This window comes from Meleagris gallopavo, chromosome 28 (genome assembly GCF_000146605.3).
Source record: "Meleagris gallopavo isolate NT-WF06-2002-E0010 breed Aviagen turkey brand Nicholas breeding stock chromosome 28, Turkey_5.1, whole genome shotgun sequence".
NCBI classification, from domain to species: domain Eukaryota; kingdom Metazoa; phylum Chordata; class Aves; order Galliformes; family Phasianidae; genus Meleagris; species Meleagris gallopavo.
Window position 1 is genome coordinate 4452173 of NC_015038.2, and position 23416 is coordinate 4475588.

A 23416-nucleotide genomic window follows, 5' to 3' on the forward strand; every position below is an offset into this window, starting at 1 on the left:
TTTTAAAATCTTTACTCCCCTTACCACTTACCTAACAGCTTGTGCTGTACACATGTACGTTGCTTTGTCAGCCACAAGCAGTTACTGATGGCTTTGCACTCACAGCAGCAGCTTGTCCCCACCTAGTCATGTCCCTTGGCATTACAGTTGGCCTTTGTCCTGACAGAAGTTTATCTTTCAGCTTCCAGCTTTCTCTAACAGTTTTCTACATTTTTCCCATTTTAAATGCTGATAGCTGTTTATTTTCCCCTTTTCTTCACTGTTATCATTTTTATTGCTCTATCATCTCTCTTATCTTCACCAAGATATACTTGCAAACATTTCTTTTTTCTTCCCCCAGCAATATTTTTACTATGGAGATTATAACAGTAGCATAACAACAAACTTATTGCTGCTGTTGCTGCAGAGCTTCTGCAGTTTGTGGGTCAGGGCGGTACAGGTGAGAAATGAATTGCAATTTGTCACCCTCAGTTAATATAAATTACCTGAGTAACTACTTGTCCAGCCAATCTGTCAGGTGCCAAAGGCAATGAAGTCTTGCTGTGACAACCAGCTGTGGAGAATATTGCTCACGTGGGCATGCCAAACACTATGAGCTTTGCTATTCAGCACTGCATTTTAACTTCCACCCTGGCCAGCAGGCAGTGAATATCTAATACAAAATGCTGAGAGCACTTCGAGATGAGCAGGGGGTTATTTAAAACCACAAAAACACAGTGAGCATTACTGCAGGTGTAGAGAGCTCCCATCACATGAGGATTCAAAGAAACAGAACTGAAGAACACAGAATTTCAGAGCTAGTGTAAGCATGAAGAGGTTTTGCTTTCTGCACATGTGAGAGCATGTCAAAGGAAGACATTTGACATTCATGTACGCTTCAGTGAAACAACACATTTCTCTTTTCTTTGTAGGACAGCAATGGCAAGAAGCTGCTACTCAAAAGTGCTCTGTCCCAAAACGTGTGCACATACAAAGAGATGTTGTACCAAACAGCACTGATTCCGGGCTGTCCTCATCACACCATCCCTTACTATTCTTACCCTGTGGCCATAAGCTGCAAGTGTGGTAAATGTAACACTGATTACAGTGACTGTGTTCACGAGAAGGTTAGGACAAACTACTGCACTAAGCCACAGAAGCTCTGTAACATGTGAGCTTCCAACAGAACACGGCAGAAATGTACCTCTCTGCTCACAACCAAGCATAAATAAAACAATATTTCATAACAGGTTTGCAAACTGGTGTGCATGACGTTTTATTCTGAAGAGGGATCACTGGAGTTACTGTAATGAACTGGATATTCTGACACGCATTCTGACACGCACAGAAGCAGAACTGTGGGACTGAAGGTTCATATTTAGTGCTCAACTATAATTTACTTTAGGGAAGAAGAAAGAACTGTGTGTGTATGGGCCTTTGCTCATGATCTCCAGATACTGCTTGAACAAAATAACTGATATATCTTAACCAGTCTATGCATGCTTTCAGTATTAAACATTTCAACTAGATCGACACAGCCTTGCAGCCCTGATAACAGCAACTGTGTTTTTACACGTATGTAACACTGGATGTTTTGAGGACCCTATCTGTGCTGTGCAGTCAGCTAGGACTAAGCACGTGCAGTTGCACACAGTTCTACTTCATCCCTTGCATTGCCCAGACCTGTGCTCATTAGCATCACTAGGCACAGCTATTCATGTCTTTGCTCTAGCAGAGTAAGCTCCTTTTTTCTGTGCTATTAGACTGAAAAGCCTTGCTACTCTGTTCTCTGGAAGAGGAGTGGTAAGTGAAGCTCAGAAAGAAGCTTTCTTCCCTCACGCAGGTCAGCCAGCCTCTTCAGAGTGCTGGGGGGGCTGAGTCCCATCACATGTGCTGAACACGCACAGGTGAGAAGTGCAGACCCAGGAATATGAAAATAAATGTAACATAATAAATGTTTCCTTTTCTTTAGAGCTGGTGACTCAGTGGCAAGCTATGGTCACACTGCACCAACCACTGAGCACAAGAGCTCGTCTCCACCTGCTTCAACTGACTCTAATACAAACCAACATACAGAATCCATTGGCAGTTGCAGCTTTTCCCCTCATCTCTATCACCTACAACAGGACTGGTGAAAACTATTTGACCCGCATCTGCTCAAGTAAGTGTGACATCTGCTGATCCAAGAGCAGTAGGTAGGTCAGCAGGGCTGCAGTGAAGACGTGAATACAGCCAGCAGAAAAATAAGTAAAACCTTCCATGCTTCCACGGGTGAGGAATAAGATCAGCATTCAGCACGTCTTTGCAGAAGGAGCCAAGAGAACAAATCTACTGTATACACAAACAACGTGGTAACAATATGTTTTTATCAACAAGGAATGATAAGAGTGACTTCAGAATTGCAGCTCCGTGCAGCAGTGAGAGCTTTCAAGCCCCATTAAATATAGCATTATAATATGTTAAATCACTGTTGAAAGCTTTATTTTATTGCTGCTTCCCAACCATTTGTTTTGGCTTGTATAGGGGGTTATCTCAGTAGAGCTCTTAGTTATTCAGTGATTGCAAATGTGTATTTATGAAAAAGATTTTTCTCTTTTAAAAGGGAGCATTAAATGGTACAGATTTATCTGTTGATATCATCTACATCTGCAGACACACACATGCTCTTTCAGCTATCCAGGTAAATACTTGCTTTATTTTGGCAACTAACAAATCCAGAACATCTCTACAGCCAGAAAGGTGAAAACAAACTTGTTATGCTCAGCTTGAATCCTCATCCATACTCAGCAATTGCCATTGTGCCCATTGAGAATTAACATGCTGATAACCCTCAGAGCCACTGTGCACTCAGCACAGATCTTATATTCTTTTTTTTTCTAGTTTATTTTTGCTTCAAGCAACACCAGAAGGGGGTTAAAAAAAAAAGCCCTACAAAACAACACAATTAAATTACATATTATCATAGTTTTGTTTTTCTTAGAATTAACTGAAAGTTTTGGTTTTGTTTGCGTGGGAGGCAAGTTGCATAGATCTGCTATACATGTCTTGCCCTTTTAAAATCATCTGCATTCCTGCATACAGTATTTATTCTTAGGAACAAATAGTAACTATTCCTAGGAAAGGCTTTGTTGCATTGATAAGTGCCAATCAGTTCTTAAAACCACGTGTCGACCTTCCCAAGAGCTTTGCCCAAGAGCAGCATATGGTACCAATCCAGAGTTAATACAGAGATAAGCAGGGAACTACTAAGAAAAGTTCATTTCAGGGGTTGGCAGTTACAGCAGCCAGAGATGACAACATCAGCAGTCAGAAAAATCAGCATGGCCCAAGTGTAGGAGCACCGAGCAAACACAACAAAGCAGATGCCCACACCTGCCTAGGTACATACAGGGCAACTGCTGGACCAAGAGAGGACAGGCAGCAAGTCACAAAATACTCCTTGGGAGTGAGAATGTCTGATACCCCTCCAGGCTCCAGTACAACTATAAAAAACACTGGGAAAGAAGATGCAAGACAGCTTTGGACCATCAAGTCCTCAACAAGTTACCAGAGCTGGCTTTGCTATTCAATAACACTTCCACTTAGCAGGAGGAAAAAAAAGGAACTATACCTCCTTACAGCAATAAGTGACACAGCAAAGTTATTGCAATGATTCCTCATGGCTGCATCTGAGGGAAGTGCCTTCAGCCTAACAGCGTGCATGACAAAAAAAGTTAAAGCCTACTTGTATGGTTAAAGCCTATGGGAATGCACAGAGAGAAAAATAGCCAGAATCATGGAATGGTTCGGGTCGGACGGTTTCTTTTACACTAAAAAGAAAAAAATCACAACAAGAATTAAGGCATGAGTGAGTCTTACTGCATCATTTTAAATACCCTTTGTGTGTTCTCAAAGCACCTTTTCCCTTTGGGCCTTTCAGCAACGTGTTTTCAAGTTGAAGACCCTCAGGTACACAACAATCCTTTCTCAAGGCAAGAATTCCTTCAGGTCAGCTGCTTGAGTGACTGAGCTGTTTCTTATGGTGTCTTCCCACATAACCAAACAACAGAAGTGCAGACAGCCCTTACGAAGAGGCAAGGATCTGAGATCCAGCCAGGAAGTCACAGCAAAGCATGGGAGCACACAGGAGGGCACCAGGAAGCCTCTGAGAGTCTTGTATTGCTGGTTATTTTTATTAGAACATTGTTTCAAATTCAAGACAATAAAACCAACACATTTCCACTTTAGTACACATTAAACCAAAGGAAAGCAAAAGCTGCCTTCAGCAACAGAATAAGCATTGCTCCATTTCCTTTTCATTTCCCGCAGAGAGCTGTGATAGAGATAATGCTGCTACAGACAGTGCAAAGACAAATATCCCAGTTCTGCCCCAAATCAGGATTTGTGCTGTAGAAACAAACGTCACCTTGGAAGCAGTTTGTGCTGTGGAGATCCCAACAGTGACCAGAGAAGTGAGATTGCTGAGCTCCGTTAGGTGGGTGCCCTACAAACAGCACCTGATGCTGTTAATCAGCCTCTGAAGGCTGTAAGAGCATTCGGAGGCTTAAGACAACCCAATTTCCTTCTCAATACACATTAAATATGTCTTGCTATAAAACTATCACTTTTGGTATAAAAGTGAAATACAAATTATTAAAGGGCTGTGCTTCATCAGCTCCTGCTCAGCCTCTGCAAGATAGGCTGCAGTTAGTTTGTAGTATGTGAAGCTCCCACTGGAGGCTGTTACTCAGGAAAACTAGACAAGGGAATGACAAATAATGATCTTAAAAGAAATAAGAATCAAGCCTTTACATGTTTAAACTTGAGAACGAGATGGTTGACTGAATAGGAAGAAGATGCGTGCTGTGCTTTCAGAGTTATCCCCAGAAGGTTTTGGTCTGTTGCCACTTTCCTGACTAGATGGGCACTTCTGAGGCAGGCAGTATCAATCCGGAGCAGAAGCTGGTTAATTAAATCCTGACACGCAGCTTTGAAGTGCACCTGAGGAAGCTCAGGTACTGATTTGGATTTAATTATCTCTGAAAAGCTTTCTTACTGTGGATACACAATGCGGTTACTTAGAAATGAAAAGAGCAGAGGTTTTGCACCATGAAGAACTGAAACAAGAGCAGAGCTCACTGGTCTGTGATACAACACCTCTCTGCAAATGGGGACCTGAAGTTCAGCCTGGAATCTGCTCACATGTTGCTGAGCAAGCAGCTGTTATCACAGTTCACGTCGAGTGCAATTTTTAATGCTATTTTATGCAAAATAACTGCTGATAGGCTCTTGGTGGCACCACACAAAGCATTCACAGTAGGCCAACAGCCATATCATACAGAAAGAAGCTCTGAACTCACCCAGCTGGTGAAGGGGCTCTCTGGCAACACAGCACTCCTCAGGAAGCAGCCTAGGTCCAAGAGATGCTCTCCCTTCAGTGGCTGCCCCTTAACTGAGCCCAGGATGGCTCTGCATTGGGTCCAGCCCTTCTGGGCAGATGGGAGAGCACAGGTGCCAACAATGTGCTCCTTAGGCCAACAGCACCCCTTCACCAGGTGCTCAGTCACCAGTTCAAGCCCCGACCTAAGGGCTCCCCTACAAGTGCACAGCTGTATCAATGTCACTGGATAGTCACAGCTTGTGGGTGAACAATTTGGAAAGTGACATCCATGTAAAAGACAGCAAGATGAGTCAATTAAGTGGGAAACATGGAACAACAGCACCATTTCCAATATTGAAATAACAGAAAACTGACAGAAACTGGAGTTTCTGTTGGAAATGAGAGAAAAACATCAGGAGGGATGTATGTTACACAAACATGTTATTAGACTGCACATATTACCTGAAGTGCCAACATGTTTTAGTGAGATAAATGACTTGTAAATGCCAAGTCATCATGGACCATTCCACTGAGACATGTAACTGAACTCTGTTAGACCTATTCTCTTAAAAAGGAACAACTGCATAAGAACTCTGAGCTAGTAATAATTAAAGTGGCATTGCTAGCAGAAAGTTATTCTTTGAAATGCTAAATTAACTGGACTAAGCAAAAAAATTAAGAGATTCTGAGCCCTTGCTGTAATCTATTTGCTCTTTCTGGGAACAAACTTTCTCCCTTCTAGGCTGCTTTAGAAGGAACACTCTCATAAATAAGTATGAAGAATATAAAAATAACAATATAGAAACAAATAACACAAAGGCAAGCCCTGAGGTATTTCAAGAACAGTATTTTTTTTATACTTGACATGCAATCTACAAATGCCAGTAAGAAAATTTACTTTGTGGCTCTGCTCTTCTATTTTTTTCTTTTTTTCTTTTTTAGAAAAGAAGTCCCATCTTTCTTTTCTGCCTTACACCTGCAGGAAGGGGTGGGAGGTTGAGGTAGGAGCCCTCAGGAAGCTGTGATAGTCACAGAAGCAAAACCAGAGGATATTAAAGTGCTGTGTGTTTTTCCCTGACCATTTTTTCTCCTCCATTGGATTCTACACACCAGTTAGGCTCTACAGGGTATCTGACAAAGCTGCTGCTTTTCTTAATATAGGTTCTACTCCTGCACCAGCATTATAGATCATAGTCTTACAGCATAAAGGGGCCTCTGAACTAAGATTTTAGTGGCCCCTTTAACACATAGAGGTTTTGGTGGTTTGGTTTTGGTCTCAGGCTTGTATGGGAAGCTTAACCACACTGTGTGTTACAATAGCTCCCAAATGACTGTATCTTGCCAGCTTCCTACCTCCTCCCCTCTTTGTTCAGCCCAGATCTCCTTGGACTGTTTCCTCCCACAGAGCTTTCTGTACTTGCATGAAAACGCAACTGGACTTAAACAAAAACGAAACTCAGGTCTGTGCATGCCAGTGAAGTCACAGAATCACAGAATGGTTGAAATTGGAAGGGATCTCTGTGTCCCTCTGATCCAGGCATGATGCTCCAGCAGAGCCATGCAGGGCAGAGTGCCCAGGACCACATCCAGGGGCTTTGGAAGATCTCCCAGGAAGGAGTGTGCTGGAGGAGACCCTTTTGTAAAAATAAAGTCACTTAAAACAAAATAGATTTCCTCTTTGGGGGTTGGATGGAACAGTAACAAAATGGATGCTGAGTCATTTTTAAAATGGCATTTGTTCCTCCACCAGTTCTTGGCAAACGGGGGCTCGGAATGAAAGTGTTTCAAGCAACCTATGGGTGTGTGCACACTCCTGCATAGTGAGACTGGAAAAATCTGCATGCAAATGTGGACACACAACACATCCCATTTGCACATACTTACCTACATAAGGTACTACATACACAGATAATGTGCATACATATCTGTAATGAGAGAAATGCATGTACTTACACAATGCCTATAGATATGTAAGCTCTTAACTGCACATATACAGACATTAAAAATCAAATTAGTCTTTGATGCCACATCTTGGCTCTTTTCATTACAGAGGACATTTTAAAACCCTTTTTTTGTTCATTTCGGTTTTACTGTCACTAATACAATTCACCTCCACACCTAGTGGGATATTTTCCTCTCAGTATGTTAAAACACTAATTAAAATACATTACAATTATTAAGCTGGGTAGAAGAGCACTTCTTGTAAAGCTTCTGGACACAGTTGTGCAGTGACAGTTTTAGATCATGTCTCTCGTGTTACGGATAGCACAGCAGAGAACCATGCTGAATATCATGCCAAAGATCTAGAAGAGAAGGAATGCAGTTTAGGGATCCACTCACAAAACAATTGTAAAATAGACTGCATTGAACAGTCTGCAATCTGAATGCTTTTATTTCAGGGTAGCAAGTGACTGCTTCCATTACAAACCTCAAGACATCGAACAATTAACAGAAGAGAGTTTTCACTGATACTCAAAGCAAAGATTTTGTGCCCACACTGGTTTCACTGTTCCTTATTCTAAATGGGAAGGCCAGCTTAACAGTCCCCAAATGTTAATGTTATTAACAGAAATTGCACTGGTGTCATTAACTGTGACTTGTTATTATGTCCTTCACGTTGAACTAATGCTACAGATAGCAATTTCTTGAAAAGGTTTCTTGTGTAGAAAGGATTCATACTTTCTATTCCATATGTGAAATTTAAATAATAGATCCTCTAAGGCTCTAACACATCCATGTCTGCAATTGTTTTGGAATAGATGAAATGCCACTGTGGCTTTTTGGTTTTCCATCCAGTCCATGCGTACACCACTTTCCTACTACTATTACAACAAAATGAGATTACCACTAGATTCTTTGAACCTTGTCTAGGGACACAAAATGAATTGGTGAAACAAAGTCATCTGAGTCCATTTGTGCAGTTGTGACCAGTTCCCAGAGAGAGGAAACACTGAGAGCAGTAGGAATAGTTTCACTTTTGAGAAATCTCACCAATTGCAGCAAAACAGAACTATGAGTAAAGGATGGGGTGTTGGGCCCAAATACCAATAAGAAGGGTGACAATGTGGATTTACTCACTGTGGTGCCAGCAATTGCAATTCCAACAATCCCAACTAAATGCAGATTGGCATCGATTACGTTATGGATTTCAACCAGGCAGTTCTATTCAAAACAAAGCAGAAAGATTTTCACTCCTAGAAAAACACATTCTGAACAACTCTGCCAACTCTTCTCGCTAAACAGCAGATGAACACAAAAGGGATTATTGCACTCACTGCCCTAAATCTTGCACCTGTGCTTGGTGTTTTGTTGGACAATTTTGGCAGCATATTGCCCTTCCCAGGGAGGCACTGGTACTTGCATGTGCTGCCATTTACCTATTGCCTGTACATGCTGACATACACAATTAATCTTCTCTCAATCAGTTTTCCCTCCGTTTAAGACCACTGTGATAGGCCACGATAAAATTTGCTTTGTTAAACTTCATACAGAAATTCCATGCTGGGATTTGCAAGGACATTCTTTCTTTCTTTTACATATAGACTGACTCCAGTTTTATTCAGTGATTGACATGAAAAAGTTATCAAACAACCAGAACAGAGGACACTTGCCTTTGGCACCTGCATTTTCTCTGGACAAGGTAATCCTACGTGTTGTTCCAAATTATCTTTACCACAGCATTGGAGCTAAATGAGAGAGGGAGAGAGTCAAAGGAAGGAAAAATCATAGACTGTGAGTCGACTGATAACAACAAATAACTGGAAAAAAAAAAAGAAAAAATACTGACCAAGTCATAAATTTATTCAGTATACCAATTGCTACCTCTGATAACAATTCCAACTGCGTGGGCCAAAGTTCTCAAAAATCAATTTCACAGCAAACAGACAAATTGTATCAACAAAATCTTCCATAAGTATCTTATTAACAAAACAAACAAGTGGATTTCTCCAAGGAAATGGGTATTTTTAAATGCAGAAAGTTCTAATATCACATACAAGATTATGAAATGCACAAAAGCTACAACAGGGAATATCAGAATTCTGACAGACCATAGTTCTAGGATTGCAGACCCTAATAAGTCAGTGCTTTTCCTGTTTGCCTTTCTCCCAGAAAATGCTTGAAATTCCTCTTCAGCTTAGAAATAACAGCCACGAAGGAAGGACAAAAAGGTCTGAGGTTGTGAAATGTTTATTCTAAAGAACGTGAGAATGCTGTAAGCTAGGGCTGGATCTCTATGGGAGGCACTGTAGATACAGGATGACAGGCACAAGTGACATTCCCAAGTCACAGGTCCTAATTCTGATTCAGAGATTCAGACACTGGCTCTTTGGGTGGCCTGAATGGAGCCATGCATTCTATTCTTTTTGTTTTTTCTCTGCTTGGCTCAGTCTCAGTGCAGTCACTTCACTTGCTATTGGTAACACTGCAGTTCCTCTGGGCAGTTTTTCCTCAGAAAAAAAATGCAGATTTTCACCTTTTATTTCTCTCTGCATTTTGGTGTATTTATGCCTTGATTTTAAAATAAAACAATGTCCATAGTAGACATATCTTCTGCACAATAAAGACCAGAAGCGATAGCTCAAATTTAAAAGCCTGGCCATTCTTACTTTCAAAGGTAGGAATCAGTTGGGATCCAAAACCCAAAACTGTGACATCAGGAAACAGAGCCATGAGCCTGAGTCCATTTTAAGCAGCACTCAGTTCTATCCTTCCTACCTCCCTGGGAGACATTCTGAATTTTAAATGCTACTGTGACAGCAGAGTAGTACTACAAGGTATTTAAGCTCAGGATGATGACTACTCACAGCCAAGTGGTAGTGATAGATGGTTCTGTTCACCTTCCCCGGGTTTTTCATGTATTCCTCGTAAATGTCTTCATAGATTTTCTGGGCTTCCTGTATTGCCTGCAGAAATCAGACTTGCCAAGTGAGAGGCAAATAAGTCTTACTCTCAATCCAGTGCAGATTTCCAGCTTGAGACATCAACCTCCAGAGCAGAAAATAATTCCTGGTAAACTGAAGTAGACATGATAGGAAAGATAGGAGGTTTTGTGGCCTGATGGCACTCAGAGGTGCTCTGCATGGGTCAGAATCTGCTGCATTCTGTGTTTTGGCTAAACAGTTCTTAGCTGGATAAATTCAGTGTTTGAATTCATTTGCCCTTCTCCCACGAAATACACTCTTATTGTAGAGTTCTACTTGATGTTCCTTCAACAGCACAGATAGCCTTTATTAAGGAGGAGGAGTGGCAAAATCAGCATCCCGTTCTGAAGTTGGATTTGTGATAACACAAGCTCTAATTTACTGCAGATAAGAATATTAAAGAGTTTTGCTAGGAAGAAGTCTTCTAGAAAGCTCTCCTGAATATGAGCCAGCCTGGAGGTCAATCAGCCATAGGAACCCAGAGCTGCCCCACTATTACCTCAGAAGTAGATTGCTACTCACCGCTTTCTTGCCTATAAATGCAAACACTCCAGCAGTGATCTCAGCTGCAAATATCACCAACAAGCAAGCAAAGAACTGCAGAGGGAGAACAGAACTTTATGTTAGTTTACTCTGCACAGTGTGCTTTGCATGCACTGCCACTCAATCCTTGTCCAGACCTCAAGAGGTCACACAGTGAATGACAATAAGCTGAACAGTGTCAGTGACAAGGGCATCAAGTCAGCCTTCTTGTACTAAGAAAACAAAAGGTGGAAATGGCACAGCGTGGCTCAGATGGTAGTTTCAGGAATGACAAGGTAATTCCAGGAAATGTTTTATAGGAGGCAATGAATGGAAGCTATGCATTAACACAGTGACTACAGATGATGGATTAGCCAGTGAAAGGACAGAGGATATTTCAGATCTTGGACAGCAAAGGTCCCTCCACTAACGACAGAAGAATCTTTGGAATCATTTCACAGCACTTCCAGGCCCTTGAAACTTTTCACTTACTGCTCCAAGTAAGAACTGAGACTCCCGCGCTGCTCCACAGCACCCAAAGAATCCAACTGTGGTCATGAGAGCCCCTGCTCCCACCAATACATACAGTCCTAGGGAAAATCGAGATCAGAATTTAAGGTTTCTCTTCGCAAAGTTTGATGCCTGTTTTGCCAAAAACACGTATTTTTAAGTAACAGTGATATATGGCTTTCACAAAGAATATCTGCTACCCAGAGAAGATGCTCTCACCACAAAACAAAACCAGTGATTTCTTCAGAATTCTTGGGAAATCTTATAGAGATAAATGAAAAGACGTGCACCGCCCAAGCTTCCCTTCTCCAGAGCAGCTCAGACCAGGAACCTCACATGCACAGCCTATAAACTCACGATACATCTCACGATACATGCTGCCCTCAAGCAGCAGCCAGTGGCAACACTGCATTGCTTTCTTGTTGCAGGCATTCACAGCTTAATGTTTTGCAGCTGTTGATTAGTGCTGGGGAATGCTCAGACACCTCAGGGAACCTCTCTGTGGGACTGTGTTGCAGAATGGACTTGAGGCTACAGGCCAAAGTAGTTCTCTCCTGTGGACAAATTTAATGATGTAAAGAAAACAGCAAGCAGTAGATCATCAGATTAAATGCATTAAGAGCATAATGAAACAAACTGTGGATGAGACTGCCAACAAAGGGCAATCCTGAGACAAGTGCAGGACATAGGAGATGGCACTATAGCCCCATACTTAGAACAACAGACTCTGCATACCAGCTATGCCCAGAACTTGGTAGTACAAAAACTGCAGGGGTAAGAGGAATTGCATTCATTTCTGCCATTTATAAAGCTGCTGAAAATACTTCTACCCAACAGTTTATTTCTTTATTTATTAATAAAGGCTTTATTTAGGACAGAAAGTAACCAGAGCAAAGAATTCTTTCCTTACTGGCAAACATGAACAGACTTCATGTGTGGTGTCAGTTTCCATCGAACCACCACAATTGTGTTTGAGCTTTATTTCTGGATGCCACGCCAGCCAAAGTACCAAAGGCTCTGCATAGTGTCTTGTAATTCTAGTCTTGGATTTGTGTAGGCAACATGGAGGACAAAGATATCTGCCATGCCAGTCTCCTGTCTGAAAAAGTAGCTTCATTTCCTTCCCTGAGCTGTAATGAAAGGACACTGGAGCTGCACACTGAGCACACTAGATGGCACAGTGAGCTCTCTAAGACCTGATTACTCAAACTTTTCATGACAGCATTTAGCATTCTCAATTACAAATTGAAAGATACTAGGATCTGACGTCATGTTCAGAGCTGCAGGCATTTACTATCAGGCCTCGTGTGACCTAGCCTATATAAAGCCCTGCAACTGACAGTTTGCATGGATTGCTAGGAAAATGAAAATAAAGTAACAGAAAAAAATATGAGGATAGGCAAGTGGAGAGGATAATGCCACACAGGGGTAGCCTGCCTGAAGAAAGCAGACTCCTGCCTGCTGTCCATTCATTGGTGTGTCACTGTATTAGCTGTATTAGCCAGATACCTGTCCCAGGTATTGCAATTCTCTTCCTCTTCCTCCATCCTTCACGCCCTGTGCCAGGGATTACTGCTGAGGGAAAAGACCCCATTCTTCTAAATAGTGATAAAACAATTATGATTAATATGGCTTTGCCAGATTTGTGACAGTGGATAAGTGGGATTTGCTGCTGACGGTGCTGGCAGTTGATATAATGTATTTTCTAGATTTGTAATATTCAGCATCTTGTGACTTCCCAGGACTGAGCATTCTAATGCTTGGACACAGTGACTTTCACTTAGGAAAAGATAAACAAAGATCCTGCAAGTCAGGAGTAAAGGTCAGCCCCCATCAAAGGAGAAGTGGAAAAAAAACATCAGTTTCAGTATAAGGTGCAGAACCTGCTGATCAACTGCCAAACACCCAAACTGCCATTTTCTGAGATCTCCATGGTAACAAATGCAGTGTAATTACCAAGATGTTTCCTGGACAGTTTTCTGCATATTACTTTCTACTTCAGTCCCTGTAATTACTTATCAGGCAACTTAGGAGAGACTTTTTTATTAGCAAGACAGGAGAGAAACCTTCCTTCTTTTTGCTGCTTCCAGCTAGCAAAGATGAAGTTCTCTGAGGTTCAGGGGTAAGACCACTTTCCAAACTCTGGATTTGCTCTTTCCTGAGGAGCAGGCTTAGCATTTCACATGCATGACTCACAACTAAACCGCTACCTCAGTCAGAACTTCCATTTTAAGGCATGCTACAGGAAGAACTTCTCACACCACACACTAAACAAAGCTGAATTTGCTGTTTGCCCTTGGGCCCACAGTTTTGCTAGCCAGGAGTTCAAATCCACCTTCTTCCATCTTGTATTCAGGAGAGTTTATTCTGGAGTTTGTCCATGCTCGGCTTGGGATTATTAACTGCTGATACTCAGAGTGCTATTTCTAGTTGGAAGATACTGAGGACATGTATATATCTGTAGAACTAAAGATGCTTTTAAGTGTCTACTATGATACACACACACAACCTTTCACCCAGAAATAAGACATTTTTATAATAGACATAGGATGGTTTGGGTTGGAAAGGACCTTAAAGACCATCTCGTTCCAACCTCCTGCCATGGACAGGGATACCTTCCTCTACACCAGGTTGCTCTAAGGGCCATCCAACCTGGCCTCGAACACTTAAAGAAATAGGGCATCCACAACTTTGCTGGGCCTCACCACCCTCAGTGTGAATAATTTCTTCTAAATATCTAACCCAAGCCTACCCTTTTGGGGTGTAAAGCCGTTGCCTCTTTTCCTGTCACTGCACTCCCTGATGGAGTCTCTCCCCATCTTTACACTTCCTTTAAGTACAGGAAGGCCACTATAAAGCCTTCTCTAGGCTAAAAACCCAAACTTTTACAGCCTTTACTTCATAGGAGAGGTGCTGCATTCCTCCGATTATCTTCGTTGCCCTCCTCTGGTCCCACTCCAATGGGTCTATGTCCTCCTCATGTTGCAGGCCCCAGGTGGGGTCCATCACCTCCTCTGACCTGCAAGATGCTCTTCTTTTGAAGCAGATCAAGATATGGTTGCCTTTCTGGGCTGCAAGCGCACACTGGGGCTCAAGTCGAGCCCTTCATCCACCAATCCCCCCACATCCTCCTCCACAGGATTTTATCCACCCATTGCCCAGCCCGTGTGGGATTGCCTCAAACCAGGTATATTGAAGACCGCCTCGTAAAAAAAAACAGAATGACCAGGTTACTTCTCAGCTAGCTTCCACTGCAAAGGGGATATCCCACTGCAGTCTGATAGGCAGATATACATAATGCCATGCTTTATGAAGCAGAAAGGAAACATAACACAAACCAGGCAGATTAGGAACCTACTGATGTTAAAACCATTCTTATTTCAGGCACGAATCCACCACCACCATCAGAAATACTCTGCCAGCCTCCTAACTAGTAAAGAACTCAATTCAGAGTCTGAAGCAGAGCCCATTCACAGAGCTGGTTTTCTTCAAATCTTACTGACAGCTCTGGGGTACAAAGCCATGTCTGGAGCCTATCGTAAAGAGCCGGGGCAGACAATCATACACCATCTCTCTGGCTTTATTTCACATGGCTTTCTTGTTTACCTGGCTGCTATGGTCACTTTCCATTTTAAATAGTTCAACTCTTTCTTTTTTTGGGCTCAGTAACTAACAGCAAACAAAACACGAACTGTTCATACTCTGCTGAGAAAACAAGCAGCTCTGTTCTTGGCAGAAGTGATCCAGAGGCAGCGATGACAGGAGTCCTAAAACCCAGACATGACCAGAATAGGTTTTCCTGACATTGTGAATTACAGTCCTGGAGATATCTCACTGGATGGACTGAGGCTTTCAAGCCCTCAGTAGAACACCAACGAACCCACAGAGCAAATGCAGTATTGGAAAATATGGGAAACACATGTAGAGGTTGGAAATAACAAGCCAGACAAGTGGTACACTGAGTGGCAGAGTTACCAGGCTTGTTAACAGAGATAACCATTTTTATGTTAACAGATCCATAGTAAATATATATTTTGGATACATTTATAAAATACATGCAGAAGAGATGCAGAGTCCTCTGAAGGAAGATGAATTTCTGGAGAATTGGAGCATACCCTTAATTTGAGCACAACGTACAGACATAATTCTCTATTTTGTGTGAATGTGACAGATATGATGTAGTTAATCTTCCTGGAACCACAAAAGAATTACAGATACAAGCTGGCTTGATGCCTCCCAGCAGCTCTGTATACACCTATTAAAATATTTAATGGACAGTAAAATGAAAACACTTGGCAACGTAGCAACGTAATTCTGCATATAGCCATTGTATTTATGATTTTTAACATAGCTAGACCGAGGATTAAAGATTAATAAATTGACATACACTGAAGATGACAAACAGAGTCATCTCTACACAGTGTCATACAGCCTTCAGCAGCTATTCAGTCATGCAAGAACATCACTGCCTTCTTTGCTTTGGAGCTGTTTCTAGAGAAGCTGAACTGTTAAACCTGTGCAGCTCTGGCCTGCACACCACTGAGCTGTCAGCTGCCTCTGCATGGGCAGTGTGACCAGAATAGAACACAACTGTGTCATCACTCACTGAGGTAGGCCAGGGGTTACCCCATATACTGTGTAAATCACACTGTCAGAGTTCAGGTAGAGGGTGCTTTTCTTTTCTTTTTTTTTTCCTTTTTTTTTTTTTCTTTTTTTCTTTTTTTTCTTTTTTTTTTTTTTTGTTTTTTTTGGTTGGAGGTTGGGGGCACTGATTATCATATATTTTAAGCTGATTTCCAGTGCAGCAGCTTCCATTTTCCACTCAGAGCCACTATCAGCTTTTGCAAAACCACCCTTCAACTGCAGAAAAAACTTGCACAGAAGATGATAGAAAGATTAGTTCACTGCTTACATTCTCAGTACATACTAAAAGCCTCTGCAAGGCCCAATGCACATGATAGCAGGACCCCTCAATGCTCCACTTGTGGTGTTGCAACTCTACACAGAGACTCCTTTGTCAACAGCTCTCACGTTAAGATTGACAGAATTTGTGAGGCTATGGATTTTGGAGAGAAAATACTGCTAAGTAAGGGTACAGTGCTTGACTACAAAATACATGAATAGAATATAACAGAATGAGGCACAGGAATTGCAGTTTACATGGGTTTAACTGCCAACTCTTGTTTGCATGGGCACCCATTCCAATGGAGAAAAAATACTAATATCCTTCAACTCCAGACATGACTTCATATCCTAAGGCATGCACCATCTAACCGTGCTGTTCAAAGCCAGAATGATCACTCACATTCTCTCAGACCCCACGAAAAAGCCACAGCCACCCTGAAACTTCTACCCACAGCTGGCCTGGCTCTGGATTGAAGCACAGAACTGGAGCAAAGACCATAACATAGCAGAAATTTGGTGAGCTCTGTCTGTGCTGGAGAAGCAACAATTTAGTGCTGCCAGTTCTGAGAGCCATCCAAGTTGATCCATTCACATTCATCAGTTGTTACCTTTCTTGATGAGGCTTCATTTTCAGTGCTTCTGGCACTGAGGTGACCCTCACTGCATTTCATTTATTAGAGATACACTAAATTTGTCCTCCATGCTGCCCACGGAGCCAAAACAGGCTTTCATGCAAAGAGAAGAGAGTAAATGTCTTGAACTGACACTTTAAAAGTCCCTGTGTTAGTTCTCTATTCATAAATGCTGAACTTGTGCTCAGCTGGCACTCAGTCTTCACATCTGTGCTTATGTGTATATATATATATATATGTACATTTCATTTAAGAACAGCACTATTACAAATAACTAATTAAAGGAGCAAAAGATCTTTTCCCCATTTGGTCAGTACAGTGCCACAGACAACTCAGATGTTATTATCCAGCTGTTGACTTTTGCTGAAATTATCTTTTTTTTAACCACAATGGGATGGAACAACATGAAAATATTGTCATGCCTCATCACTGCAATGGGATCTCCAAAAGCTGGGGAGCTGGAAGGAGAAGATGCCCAGTTTTAGAAGGCTGCTCCCTATATATAGTTGCAAACTTATCTTCTACTCTGTGAGATACATCCTGTAGAGCAGATGGAGACTGCGTGGGTGAAGGAGTTCCAGTTCTATTTCCTTATGCTGTAGTTTAAAAAACTGCAACCTGCAGTGGGGAATACAGATCACTGAACACAAAACCACAAGCAATGGGAAACTAACACCACATATGTGCTTGACCTCAACACTGCTGCCTGCTAGCTGCTCTCAAACCAACACAAACATTTAATTGGCTGGAAAAGTTGAACAGGCCTGAGTGCCAAGTCCTGGCCTGAACTATTCCAGGGGTTGAACTGCTGGTAAAGAACAGGGCTATTTAGGGACACTCATTCCATCTTAATGGAAAATGCAAGGATATAATTACCAATTATTTTAAACTAAAACGAAATTTCCGATCCAGGAAAAAAAAATCGCTAGGAAACAGAGAGAGGATGGGTAGCTTCAGCTGGCAGCTCAAAACAGGTTAAAAAAAAAAAAAAGAAAACAAAATAAATAAAAACCCAAACAAGAAATATGCTGCTCTTTGAAAGCAAGAAAAGGAGATGTTGCCCACAAGATGGTGATTCCAGACAGTGTTTCAGCCTACAAACATCTAAGTGCAACTGCAGTTCCAAGCACTGACATGGAGCTGATCTGATCACAGAGGCTGTTATCGCAAGAGCAATCAGTGTAGTAGAGCTAAGTAAATTGTTTTTAGATATACAGCTGTATGTTTATATCTCCAGGTCACGCTGACAATCTGCTTTCTCCTTCAGCCCTCTGGGCAGCTGCTTCTTGTGGACTGCACAGTATTCCATATTAAGAATTGCTATGCAGAGTTCTGGCTGTCACCCAGACTGCATGTTACTGAGCAAATGCACACAGCCAAACAAACAGTACTCCTAGAAACACCATGAGATGTGTTGAATGCACAAAGGTTCGAGGGACTTAGAGCTGAAATGGAGAGCTAAAGCACTCAAGCATGACCATTGATTGCAGCCACGCTTGCTGCCTAAAACACTGGTACTGAATTAATCACCATTCTTTTACCATTGCCTTAGTCACAGATTGATAACATGCTCAGATTTCTGACTGGCTGACCTCTCAGATGCTCAGAAGTCATAACAGCATTTAACATGATTTGTTATGAGAGTGGGAAGCAGATTATTATTTTTTTTTCTTTATCAGACTTGCTCAAGTCTGCCTATTACAAAAAAGGGTCAAAACCTTGCCTGAGAGTTCAGCCAAAAGTACAGGTTAAAAAGAATTCTCAACATATTTATGTCCTGTTCCTTATCACTTCCTCTGCTAGCAGTTACACATTACAGCATACAGCTCTATAAATATATGTGACAATCAGCCCAATAGTTGAATGTCACAGAGCATGACTGGAGTTTTACAACAACATTCCCCAGGACTTCCTAAAATGAACAATTCTCAATAGCTTTTGCAGTTCTTACTTAGAACTGAAGCAGATTAAATCTGTCAGAGACCGCCAGCAAAGAAAATCTTGTTTACACAGCATTACACTGCAAAGCTGGGACTTGTTTTCTCTACAGCTTTTACTTTCTGGCTTCTAACAAACCAACAGTAGTTCATTTGAAGGACAGAACCTTCCCTCTGTCTTGTTGAAACTCCAGGATCAAATATAAGTAAGGCAGGGGAGAGTTTCAAGATACAGCACAGGAAATTCAGCAGATATAAACTGGATCTGGAAATAAAGGTAATGGTTCAATGTGCTGCCAACATAGCAGCTCATATGTAAGAGAAAAAGTAAGTGATACTTTGTGGTTCTCTGTGTCAGAGGAGATGCTATAGAGCACTTTGCAGCATCCCTCAGATCCCAGTCACATTTCCATCTGAATGGTTTTATTCAGCCTTCTAAACTCCAGTGGAAGCTTTGCTGGACATAACACTCAACCCATTTATTCCCTCAGTGCTGTACAGTCAGCTCTGTGCTTCTGGCCTTGTTCCATGCATATATAAAAAAAGCTTTGGCTTAAGACTATGGTGTAGCAGGGTGGTGGTCTTTGTTAAGAGAATGGGTCCAGTCCAGTCAATATTCCTGCGATGGGTAACTGACTGTTAGGACATGCTGGGTCAAGTCAGCTCCTGGACACTGTGCCAGGATGGATTGATGGCTGAATGGGTATTCATCCACACCTGCCATTTTCAGATGGCAAAAATAATTGTACAAATTGGATTCTATTGGCTGAGTCTAACTCAAGGGGTGAAACATTAAAACAAAAAAAACCCCTCTCCCTTCTAATGTAAAGACAAGTTGCAACTGCCAGTGGATGAAGAAATGCAGTTGCTGGCCCTGGTAGACAGCTGCTCTTCTATACACTTCTATACACTATACCACTATACTTCTATACACTAACACTTCTATAGAAACATACAGGTGGTGTTTCCCAAAAACATAACTGGGAATCCTAGGGAGAAAAAAAAAATTGTTAAATGCCTAAAATTAGATGTGACCAAAACCAATTGTGTGAGCTTGGGGAACTTGTTGCTTCCTGCCTCACTTAGATGAACAGCTCTTCAGATGACCAAGCATTGTGCAGTTTTCAGCTGTAGAAGGATTTGCTCTGATACTTAAAATCACACTGAAGGCCTCTACTTACAGACACAGGGAGGACTGGTGAGCAGAAGTCTTTCCTCTGCTGGTACCAGAGGCATTCAGAAATGACACTGTTGCTTTTCTGGTTAGAAGCTGCACAGAAAACTATGGAAGGTATATTGGTGAGCTCAGTGTTGCAGGAGTCTCTGACCCATCTCAATTACTACTGCAACAGTATAAGCACAATTCATTTAGGGAAGCAGATCAAGTCTGAGAGAAGAGTTCAGTTAGACCTAAGGGAATTGATAACAAGCAGAGAAAGGCTTTTCAGTTAGGCCTAAGGAAACTGATAACAAGCAGAGAGAGGGTGAAGGCCATCACTCACACAACACAGTACCAGAACACCCAGTTTTGTGCAGTTTGGCTCAGGTATTGTTGGTCTTTGTATAATTCAATGATTGAGCTATTTCCCATGCCCTAGAATGAAGTCAAGGCTAATGGCTGCTGTCATCACAACTTACCTATGAAGAAATACTCTGGAGACCTTTTGTCTGAAGCAAACTCTGCCATAGCCCCACCAAACCGCAGCCACAGACCAAAGGCAATGACAGCCAATCCTGCCAGCTGGAAAACACACAGATTAGTCAATACTTTAGTAACAATTGGCTGGAGAGCATAAAGAAGGTGTCTGCGGCATTTTACACTTCCTTGAAATCCCATAGCTCAACATTACACCGTTGGAAAATTCAGGAAGCTCTTGCTAATATTTGATAACGGTGAACTCCCATCACAGTGCAGATGGGATGCACTTTGTTCTTCTAGCTCCTCAGCTTAGTGGTGCCTCTTAACTTACCAGTGACTTTCAAACCTTGAACATAAGCTCCTCCAGACATTACAGTTTGACCTGAATTGCGATAGACAAGGAACAGAGGAATGGAAGGGCCAGAGAGGTGAGGGTGTGAGCACCCATGAGAACAGACAGGATGTAAATCCAATGAAAAACAGAAGAAGTATATTAATTTACTTTTTTTCAACCCTCTTACCTGTTTTAGGGCAAATTAACAGCCTTTTGTGTTAAGAGGGCCCCCTTCCCATGTAGGCATCACAGCTCCAGCGTCACAAGATATGTGATAGTATGAAGAGACCAGCTGGGCCTCCATCATCATACCAAACAAGAGGAAAACTTTCAGCCATTTCAGAATTACTGCTGCTGCTGAGTTGTGAGAAGATTCTGGTTAGAGGCTTACCAGAAATAAAGCCTTGCATTGTTCTTCAACATGTGCTAAAGTTAAGTGTCTCTGGACCAATTCTGGCAGGGCATTTTTCCTATGGGACTCCCTATCAGAATTTGGGGGCAAACTGATTATTACAGTACGCAATACCTTGGATCATATAAATGGTTAACAAAGAAGCATGAGAGGCTACCAAATTCAGGGAAACATTCCTTTTAATGCAAATGGCAAGATCAAACAGGAGTGCCTGTTGAACATCAGCTGAGGGGAAACACCTCTAAGCAGCGCCTCAGGCCTACAGGACCTGGCACAGTTCTGTGTAGAAAGCACCCGAAGGAGGGCTATGAAGATGGTGAAGGGTCTGGAGGGCAAGATGCGTGAGTGGTGGATGATGTCTCCTTGTCTGTTCTCTCCAGAGAAAAGGAGAATGAGGGTAGGCCTCATGGCAGCCCACAGCCACTTCATGGCAGCATACAGCTTCCTCACAGGGGAGGAATCTCTACTCTCTGGTGAAAAATGACAAGACCAAGGGGATGGCATGGAGCTGCAACATGCTGGGTGTCAAGAAAATGTTCTGCACCAGAGGATGGCCGGGCACAGAACAGGTCACCCTAGGGCAATGATTATGGCCCCAAGCTGCTGGCCCTCAAGGAGCATTTGGACACCCTCAGGCATAGAATCTAGAACTGGAGCAGTCCTTTTGTGGACTCAATCCTTGCGTCCTTGTACTTGCCAAGCTGGGATATTCTAGGATTCTATGAATGCCCTCCTACTCTACTGATGGAGGCTCAGAGCTCAGGTCTGCAGCAACCACCCAGCAACAAAGTCACCAAACACCTGCAGCTGACCATACCCCAGTGCACCTGGTGCCTTTTGCTTCTATCTTGCATTGTGTGGCATTATGATTCAGCTAGCACTCTACAGAAAGCAAAGAAGGCAGGCAAACACGGCATGGAATTAACGCTTCCCTCTGAGAAGGTGAAGAATGAAATATGTCACTCCACAGAGTACCAGTGCCAGTGTTTGTACCTCCCCTGCTTACAGAGTGGGCTCAGCCTGTGAACTGCTGGGCAGCACAGACCCTCTTGTCCATCCAGGCTATGAGTGCCTGTGACAGTCTGGAAATGTTTAAAAGGAACGCCCCAGCCCAGCTGAGGAGCTGCTTTCTTCCATCTCAGTGAAAAGACAGATAACAAAACACAAGTAATTGTCACTCTTGTGACAAAGCTTTGTCCTTCTCTCACTAACTTGCAGCTGCAGCTGAGCAACATAATTCAGTTCCCAGAGCACAGCAGCACTGTGTACCCAGGGCTCGCAGAGCTGTCACCAAGAAGCAAAAGCATTTAGTATAATGTGTTTAAAGGAGACAAAATCTCAAAGCTGGTTGCTCCGGAGAGGCTGAGCAGGATTATTATGTGACCTTTTTTTCCCCCAGCAAATCAGAAAGCAAGAAAAAGATGTTTTAAAAAGCTTTGTTTCTAAATGTGAAACTGGAAAACTATGGGAAGAGAAAATACAACATGGAGAAAAATGATAACTTGAAATAAATTGTGCTATGAAACTGTGAGCATAGTGAAATGATAGGAGAAAGGAAACATCATTCTCTGATCTCTTAAGGGTGTTGCAGTGAGTGCTACTCTTCGCCATTTGAAAGGATATTATGAGAAAGCATGATAGATTCATTATTATAGAATCACAAGGTTGGAAAGGACCTACAAGATCATCTAGTCCAACCGTCCTCCCATTACCGTTGCTACCACAAGCCACTAAACCAGATCTCGTAGCTCCTCATCGTATTGTGGATAAGTACTGCAAGAAGCTGCAGGGGATGCTGGGAGAATCTCACACGGTCTCTGCAGTTCGCAAAGTTATGTCTGTTGTGGAGATGGTCGCTATTTCAAGTTATCATTGAAAACAAGATGTTCTCTCTTCACAGCAATGCCCTCCTCCATCGAGTTTTTCCAGGACGAGATGCATCTTTACGAAACGGCAGAGCAGAGGCACGCTGCTCTCTCGCAGTGTAAACTCAGCCCATCGTACAGGGGGACTCGCGGACCTCCTCCTGCGATGCAGGACAGCCCTACGGGCTACAGCAGGGCGACGGGACGACCGGTGTCCGACAGCACGCTGCAGCCCGGGTCGGAGATCCGGCCGTGCCCTCCGCAGCCCCCCGCCCAGCCCGCGTCCCGCAGGTGCCGCTGTTCCGCCCTTCCCACGCCGCCCGCAGCCCGGCGCTCACCCAGAAGCTCAAGATTGAAGATGAACAGCAAGATCTTGATGCGAGCGCATCCGCGCGTATGC

At 42.6% G+C, this 23416-nt stretch overlaps 2 protein-coding genes across 2 annotated transcripts; one reads left to right on the forward strand and one right to left on the reverse strand.

Moving 5' to 3' along the window:
* Positions 1-896: 896 nt before the first annotated feature.
* TSHB (thyroid stimulating hormone subunit beta) lies at positions 897-3077 on the forward strand (the record flags this gene model as incomplete). Its single annotated transcript, XM_010724365.3, is given in 1 exon segment — positions 897-3077. A coding segment is annotated over 1 exon segment (258 nt), but the record flags the coding sequence as incomplete, so codon positions are not given.
* Positions 3078-4130: 1053 nt separating this feature from the next.
* TSPAN2 (tetraspanin 2) lies at positions 4131-23416 on the reverse strand (the record flags this gene model as incomplete). Its single annotated transcript, XM_010724366.3, is given in 10 exon segments — positions 4131-7641; positions 8417-8500; positions 8950-9024; positions 10144-10242; positions 10783-10857; positions 11275-11372; positions 20405-20507; positions 23355-23366; positions 23368-23394; positions 23396-23416. Coding segments are annotated over 10 exon segments (660 nt in total), but the record flags the coding sequence as incomplete, so codon positions are not given.